Source organism: Pelodiscus sinensis, chromosome 2 (genome assembly GCF_049634645.1).
Source record: "Pelodiscus sinensis isolate JC-2024 chromosome 2, ASM4963464v1, whole genome shotgun sequence".
NCBI lineage: Eukaryota > Metazoa > Chordata > Testudines > Trionychidae > Pelodiscus > Pelodiscus sinensis.
The window spans coordinates 72607526-72623727 of record NC_134712.1 but is presented as its reverse complement, the minus strand read 5'-3'; the positions used below and the strand labels follow the sequence as shown (position 1 = coordinate 72623727).

The 16202-nt window shown below is 38.8% G+C and overlaps 1 protein-coding gene across 8 annotated transcripts in view; it reads right to left on the bottom strand.

Moving 5' to 3' along the window:
• The window catches only part of TRAPPC8 (trafficking protein particle complex subunit 8), a 102456-nt gene that overhangs the window by 67789 nt on the left and 18465 nt on the right, over positions 1-16202 (bottom strand). For 4 of the 8 annotated variants that reach the window (XM_075920768.1, XM_075920767.1, XM_075920773.1 and 1 more), the window contains exons 2-5: positions 13669-13863; positions 10193-10276; positions 3991-4080; positions 525-699 (exon numbers count right to left, since the gene is read on the bottom strand). In XM_075920768.1, coding sequence (XP_075776883.1) covers positions 525-699; positions 3991-4080; positions 10193-10276; positions 13669-13863 — 544 coding nt within the window. The remainder of the gene's footprint in view (positions 1-524; positions 700-3990; positions 4081-10192; positions 10277-13668; positions 13864-16202) is intronic. The other 4 variants (XM_075920772.1, XM_075920769.1, XM_075920771.1 and 1 more) reach the window with 1 other exon arrangement.

Genomic DNA, 16202 nt, shown 5'->3' with positions numbered 1-16202 from the left:
AAGCATTTAATGAGGAATAGCTGCAAAACAAAGACAGAGGTGGGGCTCATATCACCTTAACAATGGAAACATCTCCTTTTTCCATAGTACCACTCTAACCAACACCTTTAATCTCTCAAAATTAGAGACACTAACTAATTAGGCTTTTTTTCCTTCGAAAACATGCTGGTCTACAATATAGCAAAAGGCAGTCAAGTTAAATAAAAAAGGTAACAGGTTTCAATACAAGATGCAGACAATTAAGACAATTCATTTTAGAAATTGAAGATGCTAGATAATGCCTACTTTGTAACACCAGAATTGGGTATTTTAGTATGTGCATATTAAATACACAATGAAGTTTGAGAGAAAATATTAACTAAGTAAATATGCCTAGACATCAGTCTCAGTACTGGTTAATCATTAATACAGGCAACTGAATATTCTGTGCACATGCACACAGATTAATGTATAGTCAGCATTTCAGCAAAAAAAGCATTTTTTGAATATTCAATAAATTCATAAGGTAAAAGATAAAATCTAACCTTTGTTCCTCTCCTGCACTTACATCATGCAGCAATACATAATATTTGAGTGTGTTTGGTGTAAACCATTTTGGATATGCATATTCACTGCTGTGCTGAATTCTGTGCTGTTCTTGTGATAGCTTCAGAAATTGCTCCACAGGTTCAGTTTCACCAGAAGAAACTACAAGCATACCTGAATTCACGTTGAGGATATGATCGTATCACAAATGCAAAGAACAATCAATTCACGATGATAAAGCCAACTTGCTTTACTACATTTCAAGTTGCATCTATATATACTAAAAACTTCGTTAGCAGGGGTTCCAGTCAGTCAAATATTCTAGTTAACTAAGAGTTCTGAGTGAGGAGCTGCAGGGATGGGACCAATTGGCTGAAGTTCTCAGACAACAGCCAGAGTCAGTACTAAGGATGTTAAGAAGCGGGTAACTGACTAATTGTGTAGCCCACACAATTTGCATTAACTACATGATTAGCCAATAAGGGGAGGTGGGTTCCAGGAGCTTACCTCCAGGTGGCTCCTACTACATTTAAAAAGGCAGAGAGGCAGTGGGTGTAGGTCCACCACCCGGCGCCTCTACCTCTCCTGCTCAGAACACTGCGGAGAGTGCGCTGGGGGGAGCCAGCTTTTAAGCCAGGCCTGCACAACTAGGAAAGCAGCAAGGGCCATATTACTCCAAAGGAAACAGCTGCAGGCCACAAGGGTAGGTTTGGAGGGGAAGGGTGATACTTTATTAAGAATGTTTCAATTAAAACAGGCCTGCACAACATATGACTCCCAATGCCCTTACCCTTTCCTCTCCCAGCAGCACCTTGTCCCCCCTTCCACTGACACCTCCCCTCCTGCCCTTTTCCTCATTGTCTCCACTTGGCCTCCTGGCATTTCTCTCTCCTGCACCCAGCCCCTTGGTGCCTTCCCCTTTCTCCTCACCTGCCTCCCTCTCCTCAGCACAAGCCCCTTCCCCTCCCCTACCTGGCTTCTGCCTTCCAGTTTGTGGGGCTGCTGGAGCCTTTTTGAATCCAGCAGTTGCCAGCCATGATGTCACGATGCACGCAGGCAGCCCAGCGGTGATAATCGCTGAACTTCCCCCTCCCCGGCGGTGCTCTGCTCCTCCGCCCAGTCGGCGGATCAGATGGGGCCACGCCGCCCGTAGTCGTCATGGGCCGCACAGTGAGCCCCTGCAGGCCGCATGTTGTGCAGACCTGTTTTAAGCCATCTTCCCCCCCAGCACTGGTTCTTGCTCCCTCTCACCCTGCTGCCTCTGATACAGAGGATGGGGGAGCAAGTAGCGATTTGACTACTCAACTAGTCATTTACTAGTCACTTACCTTCCTAGTCAGAGCATGGAGCCCTCGTGGCTGTTCCTACACCCAGCAGCAGAGATACGTTATAGATTCTGGGGAGTCATGCAGAGCCAGGCAGGGAGGCTGCTATTCCCACACCAACCAAACTATCAATCAAACTTTCAATGAAGATCAGAAACGCCAGTTTACAGAGCTTTCCAGTTGTCACAGGGCTTTCAGCTTTTATTGTGAATGGTCGTGTAATTGCCCATTTTGATGCTGCAAAAAAGTATTTGCAACAAATTTTGCCAAGTAACTTAAACAAGTACATACAGGCAGTCCCCGGGTTACATGGATCCGACTTACATCGGATCCCTACTTACAAACGGGGTGAGGCAACCCCGCACTAGCTGCTTCCTCCCAGCAGACCAGGGAGACGCGAAGCTAGCGCTCCCCCCAGCAGACCAGGGAGACGCGGAGCGGCTTTTCTCACCAGACACCTCAGCTTGAGAATAAAGGACTGAGGGAAGTGAGGTGTGGGAGAATAAAACTGAGCTCTGGAGAAATGTTTGGCTAGAGTTTCCCCTACAATATGTACCAGTTCCGACTTACATACAAATTCAACTTAAGAACAAACCTACAGTCCCTATCTTGTACGTAACCCGGGGACTGCCTGTATTTATAAATGTTAAGATGTCAGCTACACATCACTGGTAAATTATAATGCTAGACTTAAGATTTTAATTAGTGTAGAATTTATTCTTTAATATCTGTATAAAAAAATTGGCAGGAGCTTAAATCTGTCTAACGTATGAGTTTTTGAAATAGCATCCAGATGCCACTTATTAATTTAAATATGTAAAGAAAATAACCTAATCACTAGTACTTTGAAGAAACAATCAGTTCACAAGTAAAGACATCAAGAGATTAAAATAAACATTTGTTTGTCCATATGCATGGCATAGTAACTGAACTATATTCCAAAGGAACATGTGCGTTTTACAAGGATAAGAATGAGAAAGGAAGGGGAAAAAAAAAGCTTGCTTAAAAAAATTGCCTCGTGTCCCAATGCCAGTCTTACTAAACATACCACGGAATCCTAAACAATTTTTTTTTTTTGCAGGAACCCTAAAGTTGTATCTAAACATAGTGTCTGATTTTCAGAAGTGTTATATTTTAAGAGCTTAATTTTCTACCTTAATTTTGAAAATATTTGCTTCTGTTTCCTATACTATTGATCCAGCTTTAAGCTGACAACTTGAAAGAGTATCTGGAACTTTCAAATTTTAATAAGGGCTATATAAACCATAAAGATGAAGTTAAGGTGTCCCACTATTTTCAATACTAATGCCTTTTATGTGGGGCTATTTTGGGGGTGGGGAGAAAACAAGATTTTGTGATTTTTTTTTAACAGAATCATGCAACACTTCTACAGTTTTGAACTTCTTGCCTTTTGCCAAAGAAAGAATAAATTCTACACTAATTAAAATCTCTTTGCTGGCATAAGTACATGTAAAAAATGGTTTCCAAGCCACTTACAGACATTTAAAAAGTGATGTCAGAAATCACCATAGAATTCTCAATGCCTATCCTGTTTGGTTTTGTATTAGTTTTGGTTTGAATGGGAATTAAGATAAACATAGATTTTGGACTTTATCCCATGAAGTCTGAATTTGTTTAATAGTGCAGCATAAAATCAAATTGGACAGTGAATATATCCCAATCTTTTGTAACATCTCAGTTTCATAAAGGTATACTGGCAATAAGTAGGGATGTAAAAGTCATTTAAAAAGGTAACTGTGTAACTGCTAAAAGTCTTAGCCTAGCTTTATACTGCAGAGCCCCGCTCCTGAGGACAGCACTTGACTGCATGCTCTGTAGCCAGCACCCTGGGAGTGGGACAGCAACCCCTGCCAACCCCACTCCCCAGAAGTCACAGAATGTAACCTGTGGCAGGGGACTAGGCCAGGCCAGGCCCATTATAGTCAGGAGAAGCCTCTATGGGTCCCACAGGGCTGAAGCAGTCCCCTGCCCAGGGCTGGCAGGTTGCTTTGAACTTACCCAACCCCCCCCCCCCCCCCAAACACCTTATGTACCAGGTTCCTGCAATCATTTCAGCTGTAACATTCTACCTCATTTACTTTTAGAGCGCCATAGCCTATATTTAAGACTTGAAGGATACATGCTACATAGTGGTTTAGGAATTCATGATCTGATGCAGGCATGGACTGAAGAAAGCTCTCTCTGTAAGACTCAAACCATGGCGTAGTAGCTGCAAGATACAAAATGTATTTAAAGTCTTAATGAAAATATAAAGGAAGAAAGAAATTGCGAAGTTATGTTATTTCAGACAATAAATAGAGTAATAGATTAACACATCTGTCCTCTTCTATTTCTAAACCATATTTAACTTGAGGCAAGTATTTTTTAACATCAACATAATTCGTATTTTCAGATTTTGTTGACTCAATCAAGACTCCAATAACCTCTCTTCAGCATGAGTTATAGTCAAGACTTGGATTCACTCAGCACAAGTACTCACAGAGATGCCTAAATCAGAATTAGGAAAACTACTATAGCCATCTTCCATAGAATTCAAAGCCAAACTGATTTTAGATTATATAGAGGGGAACTAAGATTACTGAATCCTTTTCTGAAGTTTTTCCAAACATTGTGACTTAAGTTTAAGTATCCCTGAAAACTTTCACACATACCACCTAGGTGTCAGATCATGGACCTGGAAGCCAAGAATTTTTGAGTTCTAAACCTAGCTCAACCATTGACTCACTGAGCATGTAAATTAATACCTTCGCCATTATTATGCTCCACATTTTCAGCCCTTGAAATATTTACTGACCTTTCCTGGGAGACAAGCAAGGATTATTCTTGCAGTAAAGAGGAGAAGTTGAACCAATCTATTTCTGGACATAATTATGCAGTACAATAAATTCTAAATTAGAGCACAGAGCAAAGAAAAACTGCCATTTCTAAATCAGAAAAAAAACCACTGTCCTAGGAGTAAGGAAATACACGGACAGTAGGGGGAAAAAAATCATGAAAATAAGAAAACTGTTACATTTTAATTACGTTGACTAGAATGGAGAAAAATTCATTTCCAGCTGCAGCTTCAAGAGTATGGTTGCAGTAATTTATAAAGTTTTGAAATACTCACAATTTCAAATACTTGGTAGCCTTTATACAGGGATAATGACGAAGTGAACTCTTTCAGTGTTTCTCAAACTTTTCAACCTCTGAACACAAGAAAATAGGAACTTTCCCCACTCCTATTTAGGCATAGATGAAGGGATAATTACCACCTCCCTGGACTTGTTCACAAGCCCTGGGTTGAGAACTCATGCTGTATGCACAGCAAGAACAAATTTATTTCTATGGAGATAGAATTTAAAAAAGGATAATAATCAAATACCTACAAGTATTAAAAAGGAATTTCTTAAATTCTGTAAATGGAGTTAAAAGAATCTAAAGTCTTATTCAATCAGATAATGTCAGAATACCACAGCAATTTTCAGCAGTTACAAAAGCCCAAAGAAATTACTTTACTTGAGAACACTTTAGAGAAAGTGACTTCAATAAGTCAAATATGAAAAAAGCAGTTGGAAACAAATCATACTGGTTGGACCTCTCTGATCCAGCACCCTCAGGACCTGACCATCCCCAGAAAAAGGAGTTTGCCAGACCAGGTGAGGTGAGGAAGAGGGGGGGCGCCAGCCTCCCTGCTGAGCTCCTCTGCTCCTCCACCAGGCTCCACTGCACCAGGCCTCACCAGCTCCAGCAGCCCTGCCAGCTCCACTGGGCTTTGCTACCCCCATCAGCTGTGAGCTCCAGAGGCCTCTGCAGGCCCTGCGGCCGGCTCTGCTCCCAGCCATTCATAACCTCTATCACTGGGCTCTCTGGTCCTGCAGACCAGACTGTCCCAGACGACAGAAGTTCAACCTGTATTTAAATATTCTAGTGAAAAATGATTTTAAAAATCGTATAAATACATTTTTCTCGTTGCCATGGGATGTTGTGATTGCTTAAAGTATAACTGGGTTCAAAAAAGACATAAAAGTTCAGAAGACAAATACATCAATGATTATTAGCCAAGATGGTCAGAAATGTAATGCCATGCATGGGGCAACCTAAACTTCTGACTGCCAGAAGGGAACAACAGAGTGGATCATTCCAGTGTCCTGTTCTATACAATTCCTCTGAATCTCTGGTACTGGCCACCAGCAGAGAAAAGAATTCTAGCCTAAATGGACCTGTCATATGGCTAATTTTTTGTTTGTTTGGGTTTTTTTTTTTTTTTTTTTGCAAATATTTACTGGTATTTTATAGATAACGTTATATTTACCATAGAACTGCCCACTTCCAATAGGTGTATGCAGATGTCATTAGCTTTTCCAGTGATATCACTATAACTGAAGTTCTACCACATTATGTTATGCTATGCAACAGGATATAAAAGGGTTAGGGTTAGGGTTAAAAGAAACTGGTAGCATATAGGTAGGAGCTAATGAAGAACAGTGAAATGTCAAGAGTCTCATTTAAATACAACATATGATGCAACATTCTAATATTGAGAAGAGGTACAAGGGTTTATAGAGTAATGCCAGAAGACTAAAAACTAAGACAGGTGAACTAACTAGTTTAGCAATTCTTAAATAGAAGCAGCATTGTGGTCAGTTGATGTAATGAGGGAAATCCACAGACTGCAGTAATACCAAGGTACACAATACAGAGGAATGACAGCAGGTCTTTCTGGTGGAAGAGTGGCACCATGTGCAAAGGAAATCAGAGTTAAGTAAAATGAAACACTTGAGAATCACACTGTACCATAAGGTGCCACAGGACTCCTCGCTGCTTTTGCAAACTGTACCATAGACTCACTACAAATAGAAATTCCATACTTAAACAATGTAAGTAGAGCACTAGGAATGTACTACCCATCTGCTGACCAGGAGGGTGACAGTTACTGTGAAAAGTTTAGGGAGACTACAAAGGCTATACAGACAAAGAAAGCTATTATAATGGGGGATTTCAACTACCCTCATTGGACTGTGTATATCTCAGCTCTGGAAGGAATACAGACAAACTTTCTAGATAGAAAGTTTTTAGATAGAACTGTCTAACTATCCAAGGCTCTCCTACAAGTCAGTGTGTGAACTGAAGGTTTTCAACTCTGAAAAATAGATTACTAGCAGGTGAGATCCAATGTTGACTGGACAAAGTCATTTTGCATAGACCAATGTTTCTCAACCAGCAATACGAGTACCCTTAGGGGTACATCAACACAACTGAAATTTGGAGAAAACTGAATTTTTTGTTTAAATTTTACAGCACTTATTATTGTACTTTACACACCCAAAAATTTCATTGCCCACCCGGCTACGATTAAGTTGTTTAAACAAATGTTGCAATGGTAGAAAAAACATTTTTATGTCTGAAAACTGTAGGTACTGAGGGGTACTTATACTTTTTTTTTAAAAAGGGATACTTTATAAAAAAAAAGTTGAGAAACAATGGCAGAGACTTCCCTTATAGGAAAGTTCAAGAAATATATTTTGTACTAAAGTGCTTTAAAAAGAGAAGTAAAAGAACAGTTTTAAATTTGAGGGATTTCAACTTCAAACATTATTAATTTTATTTAATAATTACCATACATAGTAAATTTTAATCAGAAACGCTAAAGCTTCCATTACTCTTTCCATGACTAATTTGAATTTTGTGATTTAACAATAAACATTTTCTTTGCACTAAAATGACAGTTGAATAGGTAACTTGATTTTAATTGTTAGAAAATATTTTTATGAATTCTAATCACAATAGTCGTGATGTTTTTCCAATGAAAAACAAAAATTATTTAAACCTTTCACCCGGCATATTCTGGTGTTAAAATAGTGCATTCAGCTAATTTAAGTGGCAGGATTGTTTATGCAAAATTTGGTATCTGTAGGTAATCCCAAAGTATGACTTTTGCACAAACAAATCCATAAACTAACTCTTCAGAATATGTAACATTACTTTAATTAAAAGAATTAGGAAGTTTTAATAAGGTTGCAGCACTGTCCCACAACTTAAATACAGCTCAACTATGCGGATTTTTCAATCACCAGGGATCAAAGACAACAATGTAATTAAGTACAATACGTTCACTCTTCCCAGAATTTCTCCTGTACTCTCAAATGGCAGTGCTGTGAAGAACAACTCTTTCAACATTCTCCAGTTCCCCAAAAAATAACCTGTGTAATGTTAGTGACAACACTGCCATATTCTGCCTCCACCTCTCTTCAATGCACTCAACCCTCCCTCCTTGGGGCATGGTAAGAAAAGTGATAAGAAACTATATAGAAAAGAACAGTCTGTAAAGCATTTTATCAACCTTTCAAATTAACATTATATTCACATATATTTATGTCAGCTCAATCAAGGTAGCTTTATTTTTAATTACAAAAATATATAGCTATATACATTCATTTCTAGCTACTACATTTAGCCTAAAGTCTAATATATATTACACTAACTTGCTGTACATATTTAAAAATCAGGAACATTCAAGTTATAACACAATGCTGAAAAACATATGCATGTAAATTTAAGTATCCATCTGTAATGCACAGATTACTTATTAAAATCTTAACCTTTTGCCCAGAGTTTATGGTGCAAGGAAAAGTTGGGATATGAACATTCTAAAATGTACAATATTGTCTTACCTCAAATTAAACATAGCTTGTTATTAAAAGAAAGGATGTGGAAATTATTGTTATTTCATGATCCATTTCCTTTCCATAGTCTGCATATAACATCATGCAGAGAGATATAGTCCACTATTCTAATATAGTTGTGTGGTATACAAACCAACTCAGGTGTAAAGAGACTTAAAGGACAAGAATCTGTGGGTGAAATACAAAGTGCTTTCATTTCTCTAGTACAGGTAGCAGGTGCTGGTGTCATAAGCATAATGGAAAGGGAAAACACTTGACAGTGTCCCACATTAGAACACTGTCACTCATAACAAGTTCCCTCACATTGTCCCAGGAAGGAACAGACAAAGCAAGGGTACGTCAGCCCTTTATCACAATATACTGTATGCATTAATAAGTATTTAAAATGCAGCACCATCCTCTCTATTGCTCACTACAATGTATGACGTTTTAGAGTATCCGCACCAAGCACACCTGAAAATTTAATTACATTAGTAAATATCGATCAACAAGCAAACATTTTCCATATGAAAATAAACTAGTTACTTTTAGCCAAAGAAATGAGAGTTCTGATTTATCCATTTTGCTCATACAGTAAAAGGAAAATGCATATATCAGAAAGTATGTACAGGCAGTCCCCGGGTTACATGGATCCGACTTACATCGGATCCCTACTTACAAACGGGGTGAGGCAACCCCGCACTAGCTGCTTCCCCCCAGCAGACCAGGGAGACGCGGAGCGGCTTTTCTCAGCAGACACCTCAGCTTGAGAATAAAGGACTGAGGGAAGTGAGGTGTGGGAGAATAAAACTGAGCTCTGGAGAAATGTTTGGCTAGAGTTTCCCCTACAATATGTACCAGTTCCGACTTACATACAGATTCAACTTAAGAACAAACCTACAGTCCCTATCTTGTACGTTACCCGGGGACTGCCTGTATATCCAATCTTCTACCACATTCAGAAGGCAGCATTTAGCACCCTCCTAAAAGGAAACTTCAACACCAAATCTGTTTTTTTTAATGCAGGTGTAACTACAAAGCGTACTGTCTTGAAGTTAAATTATTTAAAATCACAGTTCTAGTTATTTGTATGTTATAAATTAGAAAATTAAGAATAAGAGCTACCTCATTTCTTTGCTACAATTACCTAAGACAGAAGAACTCTTATGAAGTTCTGTACTCTTGAGAATTAATAAAATCCACACAGAAAATGTCACTAGCATAAAGGAACTTCTACTGTATATTAATATTAGTATGAATGTTTTTAAATGAGTAACACTACTATTGTGTAGAATAATAGAGACAAAATAAGAGAGGGAAGTATATTCATTTGAAATTCTAGAGCAGTCTGACAGTGTACAATTCCATGTGATCAAACAAGGGGAAAGTGTTATATCAGAAATCCATCTGTTTGTTCTGCACTTAGTTTGACCCTATTGAATGACCACAAATATTTTGTTAATTAGCAGCAAGAGAAGAAATATGGATAATAGAAAAATTACACAACCATCACCAACAATTTTTATTTTTGGAAAAAAAAAATTAGGAATATATACATCTATACCAAAGAAGTGCTGAACAGAGTTACAGCAGGATGGTAAGGAAAGGTGGACAAAGCACATGGAAAAGGAACACAAAGGGCAATTTGGCAAACCCGCACCAATCACAAAAAAATACCTGAATAAAACGTGGATGTATTCAGTTCCATCAGTGTGTCTTTCCAATTATTGTACCAAGGAACACTAGCTTTAACTGAGCGATCTGATAGAGAAAACATGGTATTATTAAGCTAAGCATTATCAGATGCACATATACCATCTGCTCTGAGGTTTTGGTAATGTGAAATAGTCAAGGACTGTACCACATCCGCCATCAGGGACTGAAACAATTTGTCTCCTGAGAACTAAGTATTTCATACTACAAATTACACAGTTCAACATATGCTATCATAGAGATCATCCTTCATTCTTTTCTACCCCCAGTCCCATTGATTTAAATGAACACTGGGATTTGCAAGTGAAGAATCAGAAACAAATTAAAAAGAATGAAACATTTCTATTTTCATAAGTTTTCCAGTGAAAGAAGACTATATTCTTAACCAGCTAATCCTGTGCCAAATTTCTCAGATTATGAAGATAACTACTAAAATCCTTTTCTGTTATAGCAGTCAACAGAACTATTTATGGCCTTCCTACAAGAAAGCTAAATTGTATGAAGCATCACAGTTCTCTAGGAAAAGTTTTTAAAAATCAGCTGCAATACAACTTAAAAATTATTATTAACAAAGAACAAGGAAATGACAAAGATTTTCAAAACCTGTTGAACGTCTGAATTTCTTACTGATACTTTATGGCATCAGTATGAAATTCTTCTCCATACTGATACCTGGTGATAAACTGATAAAGAACAGTTTCATCTATTACAAATAATAACAGTGACTTAGAAAAGAGATTAAGGTACTTTTACAGTTATATCAAAAATACGTACTATGGCCATGAGAAAACATTTCATGCTCTCATAGGATTGCAATTAAACTCTCAGCAGTGTTTAAAAAAAACCATTATTGTCACTTGCTGAGGGACAAGGCTGTGGAGCGCCACTGAGTAGTTTGCTTAATAGCTCTCAGCACAGAGACCAGGGAGTTTGTCCATCTTGTGTTAGAACATGATTTACATTGGTCAACAAGAACAGATGCATGCTGGCAGTGTACTGCTCGTTCCCTATAGTGCCCTAAAACAGAATGGTGTGAAAGCACAGAAAACTAATAAAATTCAATTTAAAGATAGTATTCTAGGGGAGGCAGAGTTTTACATCCATAATATATGGCTCTCCCCATATATTGTTAGGAAAACCCCTTGATAAGGATGATTAGACACAGAAAACAAAGTTGACTGAAAGAATGGAGGTAGCAACAATCTGTGACAGCTAACGTGTCTCTCTTGAATACCTGTTTCATAACTGAAAAATAGTAGATAACTGGACCCAGATTTTCCAGCAATATAGGAAAAATAGATATTCCAATGCTGCATTCAAATATAATCAACATGAGAAAAATGTTGTTTGGAAAAATATTATGGAAACTTCCTCATGAATAATGCACTATGGTACATAGAAGATGGAGATTTCATATGCATCTAAAGAGGCTCGCCATACTTCTGCAGATCATAGAATCATAGAGCTGAAAGAGACCTCAGAAAGTCATCAAGTCCAGCCCTGCTTTAAGCAGGACCAATCCCAACTAAATCAACCCAGACAGGGCTTTGTCAAGCCAAGATTTAAAAATCTGCATTAAGTAAAGAAGACATTAGCAACGTTTTTCATAGGCAGCTAGAAAAATAAGCTGTGAAAGCAGCTCTAGAAACTAATTGTTTCTACAAGACATTACACCCTCAACACTGAAATTTAAGAAATTAATCACCATCATTTCATATTATGTTACTTTGTTTAGTTCTTTAAAACTGAAAGACACCCTACAATATAAATTATGATTTTCAGATATTCTAAAGAAATACTACAAAAAAGCTACTAATGCTCAGAGCAACAAGCTAATAACATCTGATGTCATTAATGACTTATGGTGCTAATTATGGATGTAAGCGAGTAGTCAACTAATTGACTACTCATATTCCTCTTCCCCCCCCCGCCCCCGGCCCTTGTTACCTCTGTATCAAAGGCAGCACAGAGGGAAAGGGAAAGCAGGAGCGGGTACTGGAGAGAACCAGCTTTTAAGCTGGCTCCCTGCAACATTGTCTCTACAGTGCCACCTGCCCACCCGCCACACTGCTGCCTCTATCAGAGGCAGAAGTGTGGAGGGGGAGCAGGAATGTGAAGCAGCCGCTGACCCCCGCAGGCCCAGGCTCACCATAGGCAGAGACTGCTCGGCATCCTGCACTGGCTGCGAACAGAGGCTGCTGCCAGAGCAGCCTATCTGAGCTGAGGGGTCCTGGGTCCCAGCTCGGGTGGGCACGCATGCAGACTGGGGCTGCTGGACCCAACAACACGAGCCCAGACTGAGCAGCTCTGCATTTTGAATGTAGTGAAGGCAGTGTAGGCAGGCAGCCCAACTCTTACTACATTTAAAGTGTAGAGCCACAGTGAGGGTAGCTCCCAGACCTGGCATGAGCCGGGACTGAGCATTTTATCAACTAATCCTGTAGTCGATAAAAATTTTATCAGCTACATGATTAGTCAAATACCCACTTCTTAACATCTCTAGGGCTAATCCATCAAAGCACTCCAATGTGTGCTGAACTTCCTAAGCACTTAGGCAATTCAACAGGACATACTAACATGTTTGCAATTAAATGCTTTCCTGAATTAGGGCCCTAGCTTGGAGGAGTTCAATATTGCCAATTGCATCTCATGATATTTTCCTTAATACTTCAGTTCCTGAAGGTTTGCAAAGATATGAAAAGTTTAACATTCATTTAACACTATTTCTAACCATCAAAGCTCCAAAGAAGAATCTACACGTCAGTTTTAAAGACAAAAAACAAGGCGGCAAACAAAATCTCCCCCCCCCCCCTCCAAGTTTATTTTAAAAAATAATGATTTTTAAGATGTTGGGAGTTAGCAAACAATGGAAGTTGCCAATAGAGTGATAAGTATAGAAAATAAAATAAACAGAAAACTAGGTTTAACTTGTAGTAGGACAGTACAATAGTGGGTAGTGATATAAACTTGTTTTCACGGACTTGCATGCCCCAGATAAACTTAAATTTACAACAGTGTGTAATGCCTTAAATATTTAGTTTTGCAATGAAGTTGGCAGCTTTATAATCTTGAAAGATGGTAATAAAATCTGTTGGAAGAGTATTTGCCCAAAATAATTGGAGATTTTTTTATACAGATAAAAACAATTACCCTGTCACAATTAACAATCCACAATGGATTTAATAGTAAATTTGATTTACACATTAACATTTGGAATCAAGGTACATCTGTTGAAAGAAATTATCGAATAAAAGTTCTAATGTGTACTTCCAAAATATTTTAAATAAGCATCACAATATTAATAATTTAATAGTGGTACTCAATCTTCAGGGAAACTGCATTAAGTAAACATTAGCTATTACCTGAAAAATGTATCTTAAGTTGGAGTTTTCTACAGTAAAAAAAAAATTTAAAAGCACACAATAAATCTTGTTACATACCACTAATGTTGAGATCATAATCTCCTGCAGTAATCACATTAGCTACTAATCCTTCAGCTGGTTGACTGACAGATACAACATCATTTAGAAGCTTCCGAATGGCTCCTGGCTGAGGTGGATGGGTAATAATATTGTTGACAGCAATTTTCAAGTTTTTAATTACATGAAGCTGGTTGTTAGGATCTCTCATGTGAACTAAAAAAGAGAAAAATTATTTTGTTAAACTGAGTATTTTATTGCAGCAACTGTACTTTAGCTTTTGAAGTATCAATATTTCTTTGACAAAATATATTTAAACATTTAAAGAGAACTTCCACAACTTTAAAGAGACCGCCATTTAACCTAAAAACAATTTTTGTCATGCCACACAAGAAAGAGAGTCTTTAATGTTGTATAAGAGAGTCTTTAATACCAAAATATTAAATAAAATGTATTAGATGCTAGAACCCCAATCCCCAAATGGATGTTGCTAACTAAAGAGTCAGACATGGGCTTAAGTCCACCATTTAGGCACCACTGAGATTTATAGACTCACCGCTCTGCTGCTATTTAAACTCACAGGTGCTTAAATCCCCACCAGTAGGTATATGCAAAGTCTGGTGTCAACCTGTACTTAATTAACCAACGCTCTGTTGGCCCCAAAATAGAATTCTCAAACTAAACTCAGGAACAATCACCTCACCAGAGGACCTAGTCTCTGGGTGGGTTCTAAATATGCCTAAAACTATTGCCTACCAACCCCGCGTCATGAAGGCCAGATGCAGGAAGAAGGAAGAACAGCGGAGAACCTGCATAAAAGACACAAGGCAGGGTGGGCGGGGGGGAAGTGGTGCACAGAAAAACGTAGGGCAAAGACAAGAGGGGACTCAAGCGTGAGCAGGAGACACATGGTTTCATCTGCAAGGGTGTGGGGTACTGGATAAGCTGATCTGGCTTTATGGGAGAGGGTTCAGAGTTAAAGATCCCAAATGGAAGAAGTGGATTTTATGGAAAAAGTTTCCTGTCTGAGGCCCATCAACCAGGTGCACCAAGTCAGCTGCTCCTTAGCATTACTTCTGGCTAGCTCAAGGAGCTCCCCCAATTCAACAGTCTAGCTTCTAAAAATCCCTTAATCAGGCACCAAGTTCTCCCAAGGCATTATATGGAAAAGGTAGGCACCTAGCTTGCAGCTAAAAATTTCATAACGAAACAGGCCACGTGGGGGTTAGGTGCTGTAACGGTGAGTAAAGGAAAAACCAAGTACATTTAAGGACCTCGATCCTGCAACCTCAATTCATTTTATTCCCATAACTCAAAGAAAACATTGTCCAGGGACAGTTCTAATGAGTGAGCACAATAGCTACACAGAAGCCAATCGTCAATAACCCAAGTTACTAAAGAACCCACAATAAAATCATACAAACAGGTTCCCAAAGACTTCTGGATGTCACAGAATTATTTCAATTGAAGCTCTAATAGCAAGCTAGCAAAGGTGACCATCTAGAGAGTTCTTTCCCAAAACTAATATTTTTACAAACAGGAACAAAATAGTTCAGAGTCAAAACTATTACACTTTTGCTATTATGCCTACAAACTGTCACAACCTCTAATTACTGTCTCCTGTTACATAGTGTACATGTTGCAATATCTTGGAGCAGAACAGGATATACAATATAGAATAAACAGGGGGTTGGCAACTTTTCAGAAGTGGCATGACAAAATTTAATTTATTCACTTCTATTTACAGATTTGTGCACCGGGGGAGGGGAAGAGGGGAGAGGAGCAGGGGCAAGCTAGGTATAGAGACTGTATTTTCTGAACCAGTTACACTTAGGGAGAATGGTTTAATTTAAGTTATCAAACAGATTAAGCTCTTTAACTTTCTCATGTTAGTTTAATCAAACTTAATTTTAATGAAAGTAAAATATTAATTTATTTCCACCACAAAAAGTTTCAATGTTTTCTTTATTTGCAGTGGACAGCAACCTTTTTTGGATTTGGACGCACAGAAAAATTAGTTGGGAACCACACAAGTGAGAAGCAAAAAAAAAAAAAAAAAAAAAAAAAAAAAAAACCACTTCTCCATAAACCCCCAACCCTCAATGAAGCGGTTCACAACCGAGATACCTCATTCCTCTGGTGCTCCAGCCTCATGGGGTGAAGAGAAGGGACAGGAAGGACTGAGGTTCAGGGTTTCCTATAGGCCAGATTTATTTTTGGGGGGTACTGAACTTAATGGATTTTATGGACCCCTTCCCCTTGGGCTCTGGGATAGGAACAAAAATGAGGGGTTCAGTATGTGAGACAGGGCTGCCAGTGAGTAGGGTAGGGATGGGGCACGGGATCTGGAAGGGAAGTGGGGTGCAGAAAGGGGAGAGGTTGCAAGGTCTGGATGGGAAGTAGGGTGCAGAAAAAGGCTGGTAGTAGGGTGCCTGGCCAGGTGGAGGGAGCAAGAGCAAGGGAGGGTGCAGTGTGTGGCCCAGGAGAGAAGGTATAGGAACAATAGTGAATGCAGGAGTAAGGTTGGAGTAGGTGTCTGGCTGGGGTGGAGGGTG